Consider the following 6070-nt stretch of genomic DNA (forward strand, 5'->3'; position numbering starts at 1 on the left):
AAAAAAAAAAAAAAAAAAACAATCACAAGAGAATTGGTAACCAGGCATGGGATGCACAGCTGAAATCCTAGGACTCCAGAGGCCAAAGCAGAGTAGTATTATTACAAATTCAAGCCTAACCTGGACTATGTAGTAAGTTCAAGGACAGTTTAAACTACATACTGAGATGCTGCCTCAAAAAAAGAAAACAAGGCAGGTGTGTTGGTGCGTATCTGTAATCCCAGAACCTGGGAGGCAGAGGCAGGAATACTGCTGTGAGTTCAAGGCCAGTATGGGCTACATAGTGAGTTCAAGGCCAGCCTGAACTACAAAGCAAGAACTTGTCTCCAAATAAATAAATAAATAAATGGGGCTGGGGGTGGGGAATTGGTATAAGAAATAATTATCTTTCTCCCAAAAACAATAAAGTGAAAGGAGCAGCCTGGTGTGCACACAGCCTGGGGCAGCCAGGTAGCACATACCTACAATCCCAGCACACGGAGAGGGAGCTAGGAAGATCAAAAGATCCAGTCCAGCCAGGACTGGTAGCACACGCCTATAATCCCAGTAATCCCAGCACTTGGGAGGCTGAGGCAGGAGGATCATTGCAAGTTTGAGACAAGCCTGGGCTACAAAGTGACGTCAAGGCCAGCCTGAATTGCATAATGAGACCCTATCTCAAGGAAAAAAAAAAAAAAGATCCAGCCTACCCTGGGCAATTTAACAATTTAGCAGGACCCTGTCTCAAAAAAAACCCCAAAACTTAAAAATAAAGGTTGAGAACATAGCTCAGTGCTCAGGTCCTGCGTTCAATCCTCAGTACCACCAAAACATGAAAGAAAAAATTAGCAAGCAGAGGAAAAAGAACCCATCAAAGTTATAACACAAAAGAGGTTACTCTGTGCTGGTGGTGCCCCCTCCCCAACCAAGAGGCTCTGGGTCACTTGAGCCCCTGTGCCCAGTAAGTTGCCAGTATGGCCACTATCAACAACTGCTAAAACCTTAGCCAGGGGCTGTATTGACCCGCTGGGCAGCTTCACCAAGGCCACCTATGATACAATTCCTAAGACCCACAGCTGTCTCCCCTAACCCCTAACTTCCAGGGAAAGACCACGTAAACCGAGAAGCCCTACTGCAATTTTCCCATCTCAGGAAAGTGAACACCAGAGGCTTTGCGCAGAGGACCCAGACCTCAGCTATGGCTACTATATGTTGTTTTTTTGGTTTTCCTTTCGGTTATTTGAGACAGCGTCTCGCTATGTATTCCAGGCTGGCCTGGAACTCATGGCAATTTGCCTGCCTCACCCTTGAAAGTTTTCGGAGTATAGGCGTGCACTACCATGTCAGGCCAACATTATGTTTTTATACAAGGAAAAAAAAAGTGAATTATTTAGGCCTTTAAAAACAAAACTGGGGATGGGGATATAGGTCAGCGGCACAAGTGCCTGCCTGGCCAGCGCCAGGTCCTGAGTTTGATTCCCAGTACCAAAAAAACTTTAACTAGGAAACAAAGAATGACTAGTTATGCATAATATTTATTACCAATTTTATTACAGCAAAAAAGGGAAACAACCTAAATGCTTAGTAACAAAGGAACAGTTAAATCTGGCCTAGCTATGAGGAAACAGTATTCAGAATCTTTAATAATATTTTTAAAAACTGTATTGTGGAGATGTAGCTCAGGGGTAAAGCACTTGCCTAGCATGCATGAAGTCCTCAGTTTAATCACTAGTATAACAAAAAAAAAAAAAAAAGGTTAAAGCCAGTCACAGTAGTGCATGCCTATTTGGGAGGCTGAGACGGGGAGGATTGCAAATTGGACTCCAGCCTCAGTAACATAAGCAAGAATCTGTTTCAAAACACAAAAAACAAGCCAGGCTTCATGGCACTTGCTGGCTTGTAATCCCAGCACTTGGGAGGCTGAGGGAGGAGGACTGCCATGAGTTACACAGTGAGTTCAAGACCAGCCTGAACTGCATAGCAAGACCCTCTTTCAAAAAACAAAACAAAACAAAACAGTTAGGTGAGGTGGCACACACCTATGATCCCTGCTACTTAGAAGGCTGAGGCAGCAGGATATGAAATTCAAGGACAGCCTAGGCTAGGCAATTTAGCAATACCCTCTTTGATAAGAAATATCGCTGGGGATTTAACTCATACAAAGATCACGTGTTCAATCCTCAGTACAAAAGAAGAAAAAGACCCCAAAAAAAAAGAAAGAAAAGAAGGAAAATTTGGATGATTTATACCACCTGATTTCAAAGTTTAGGACAGACACAACATCAATAAAAAAGAAAATACAGATTATTTTATTGTTTGGCAGTTCTGGAAATGAACCCAGGATCTGATGCAAATTAGGCAAGTGCTCTATCACTGAGCTACATTCCCAGCTCCATTTTTACTTAAGATTTCTAATTTTGGTAAAAAATGAAAATTCATATTTTCTTTTTTTTTTTTTTTCCTGAGATAGGGTGTCACTATATATAGTGGCAGGCTAACTTGAACTCACTATGTAACCCAGGCTGGCCTCAAACTCATGGCAATCCTCCTGCCTCAGCCTCCCAAATGCTGGGATTACTGGTGTACACTACCATGCCAGTCAATCATATTTTCCATAAACTTCGTAAAATATTAAATCTTTTAGTGGTGCCTAGTAGTACAGACTACAATGCAGGTACTGTGGAGGCCTGAGGCAGAAGGATCACGAATGCAAGTGTGAGCCTACACTGGGCAAAGTAGCAACTTAACAAGATCCTGTCTCTAAATGATGCCAGGCATGGTGGTGCATACCTGTCATCCCAGCATTTGGGAGGCTGAGGCAGAAAGATCATCAGGAGTTTGAGGCCAGCCTGAACTGCATAAGGACTTCCAGGCCAGCCTGAGCTGATCTATATAGCAATACCTTGTTTCAAAAAAAAGAAAAGGACTAAAGGTGCAGCTCAGTGGTAAGGAACTCCCCTAGCATGTTGTAAGGCCCTGGTTTCAATCCCCAGAACCACAAGTCAAAATATAACAGGCTGGGGACATGACATTCTGTCTTGTTACTTCTCTCTTGTTGCAGACACAAAACACCCAACACCACAAGGTAAGGCATAAAAGCTCACAGTCTGTAGAACTTTCAGTCCATAATCAGCTGGCTGGGTGCCACGTGGCAGAGGGGGAACAGTTCATGGTGGGCACAAGGTAGCAAAGCAGAAAGAGAGGGGGACCATAACAGCTTCTTCTTGTCCTTTCTATACTGTCTAGGCTGCAGGGACTAGAGCAGTGCCAACCCAATCAGTGAACTGATTTAGTTATCACACATCCTTTATTCCAGGAGCACACACACTAGATTTAGCCACCTCTGAAAAAGCCCTGCCTACTTCCTCATCAGGCTTTGAAGGAGCATCTAGACAGAAGACATAACAGTTACTCAGTGGAAAAGCAATCCCCAGTACAAAGGAGGGGGAAAAAAACCTGAAGCTTTTATTCTTCAACATACTGTCAAAAAAAACCCTGAAAGACAAGCCACAAAGCCGAGGTGAAGCCTTGTGGTAGATCACTTGCTTATTAGCATGCACAAGGTCTTAGGTTTGATTTCTAGCTCTGCAAAAACGTTTTTAAAAAGCAAGTTATGATTGGGAGAAATATCAATACAATAGACACAAGCCTAGATTAGGCAATTCAGTAAGAAAACCAACTGCCCAACTAGAAAATGGTCAAAATATTTCATATACTTCACAAAGAGATCAGAAAGCACATGAAAAGATAGTCATGTTAGCTATCAGGAAAATAGAATTTAAATCACAATGAACTACACCTGTACTCATTAGAGCAGCTGAAAGAATAAAAAAAATGCCAAGCATTGTTATTACTGAGCAACTAGAACTTTCTCATTCACTGCTGATGGAAATGTAAAATAATATAATCACTTTGAAAAACAGAATGAGAGTTTCTTAAGACTGAATATGCAGTAATTTATCCTCAAGTATTTACAAAAGCCACATGAAAGCATACTGTTCACAAGAAGCTTTGCATACAAATACACACAGTGGCTTTATTCACAATGTCAAATAGTTGGGAGCAACTTAAACATCCACTCACAAACAATAGTTTCATTAGTACAACAGAGTATGACTCAGTCATAAAAAGGAACAAATAGGGCTGGGATGTAGCTCTGCAGCACACAAGTTTGATTCCAGGTACCAAAATAACAAACAATAAAAAAGGAACAAATGGCCATACAGTGAGTGCAAAGCCGGCCTGAACTGCACAGCAAGACTGTCTCAAAAAGCAACAAAATGCTATATGCACAATGACACGAACTATCAAACACCCTATTAAGCTAAGAGTACATACTACAGTATTCCATTTAACACTGGTGGAGAGACCTTTCTAAAGTAACAAAGTAGGGTCCGAGATACAGCTCAGTTGCAAAGTGCCTGCCTGGCAAGGTCCACAGTTCAATTCCAGTTCTCCTCCCCCAAAATGTAACTAATTAATATCTGGTTTAGAGAAGGAATAACAATGGGAGACAGCTAGAACACAAAGCTTTTGCAAAGTTACACAGCCATCTTTTTTTTTTTTTTTTAAGTCTTGCTGGGGCTGGGGATTTAGCTCAGTGGCACAGCACCTGCCTGTCAAGCATGAGGTCGTGAGTTCGATTCCCGGTACCGGAAAAAAAAACAAACACAAAAAGTAAATAAATAAAAAAAGCTTGCTAAGCCACGAAGTTGCCCAACTTGAATTTACGATCCTCCTGCATCAGTCTCCCACAGTACCTGGATTAGAGGCATGTGCCACTATACCTGGCTTTTTTTTTTTTAAAATGAGGTCTCATTCTGCAGTCTTCTCCTGTCTCAGCCTCTGGAGTGCTGGCATTATACAAATGTATTAAACTGGCTTCCAATTTCTTTTTTTTTTGTCTTTTTGAGACAGGGTCTCGCTATGCTGTTCAGGCTGGCCTTGAGCTCACTTTGTGGCCTAGGCTGGTCTTGAACTCCCAACCCTTCTCCTGCCTCAGCCTCCCAAGTGCTGGGATTACCGGCGTGCACCACCACGCCCGGCTGGCTTCCAATTTCTTAAAGGGTTACTTTATATGACTACTATGTACACATGACAAATGAACAAAAATTCAAGGCCAGCCTAAATTATACAGCAAGACTGTCACCAAAAGAAAAAACCTTTAATCACAGTCACTGACTATTCCTTCAACACCTACTTACCGTATGTCAAGACAATATAAACTTCAAGGAAGGACAGAATTCCAGAACAGAGAGAAGCCCATATGTAATGGGACAGAAGAAAAACATTGAAAACTTACGTTGTTAGCAAGAACGCCCCATCACCACATCTCTCCAGAGCCTTTCGTGCCGGAGGTTTCGCTGCAAATTCTACAAAACCTTTTCCAGTAGCTCTACCGCGATCATCCACAACCACAACAGCTTTCTCTACTGGGCCAAACTGGGAAAATGCTTGCTCCAGAAGCTCATTGGAAACAACTGGAGAAAGGTTCTTGACAGTTAGAGCCGCTCCATGTGTAGCAAAGCGAATTCGCAGAGGTCTGCTCTTCAAAATGGTGCCATCCAGTTCTGCTTTTGCAATTTCAGCCAATGTTCTGGATTCCTTTTTAGGAGGAAAAATCATTTTTTAAAGATAGTAACAAAAAAAATCAAAATAGTGATTTGCTTCTAGGGAGAATTAGGCAGATTTTAGAAATGCATGATCAAGTTATTTTGTTTTCCTTTAACTTTGTTATCAAGTGCTTTCTATTAGGTATTCAAAGATATTTGTAAACATTTTACGTGAGGTTCCAACAGGTTATGCTGTTAGAAGTCATCCATCACTTAAATTGCTCATACACAAGTTAACAGCATTTATTTATCTGCTTATTTATTTTGGTACTGGAAATTGAACTCAGGACCTTGGGCTTGACAGGCAGGCGCTTGTGCCACTCAGCTGTACCCCGGGCCCAAGTTACCAGCTTTTAAACACCAAAACAGGGCTGGGGATTTAGCTCAGCGGCACAGTGCCTGCCTGGCAAGCGCAAGGCCATGAGTTCAATTCCCCGTACCAGGGAAAAAAAAAAAACAATAAATAAATAAATAAATAA

The 6070-nt window shown here is 41.9% G+C and overlaps 1 protein-coding gene across 1 annotated transcript in view; it reads right to left on the reverse strand.

Annotated features, from left to right (window-relative positions):
- Pspc1 (paraspeckle component 1) overlaps positions 1–5583 on the reverse strand; it is a gene marked incomplete at its 5' end in the record, with an annotated part of 67208 nt that extends 61625 nt beyond the window's left edge. The window contains 1 exon segment of the mRNA XM_005406291.2: positions 5282–5583. Within this exon segment, the coding sequence (XP_005406348.2) occupies positions 5282–5583 (302 nt within the window).
- Between the last annotated feature and the right edge of the window lie 487 nt (positions 5584–6070).

The sequence above is a fragment of the Chinchilla lanigera genome, unplaced genomic scaffold (genome assembly GCF_000276665.1).
Source record: "Chinchilla lanigera isolate Chin_1 unplaced genomic scaffold, ChiLan1.0 scaffold00096, whole genome shotgun sequence".
Lineage (NCBI taxonomy): Eukaryota > Metazoa > Chordata > Mammalia > Rodentia > Chinchillidae > Chinchilla > Chinchilla lanigera.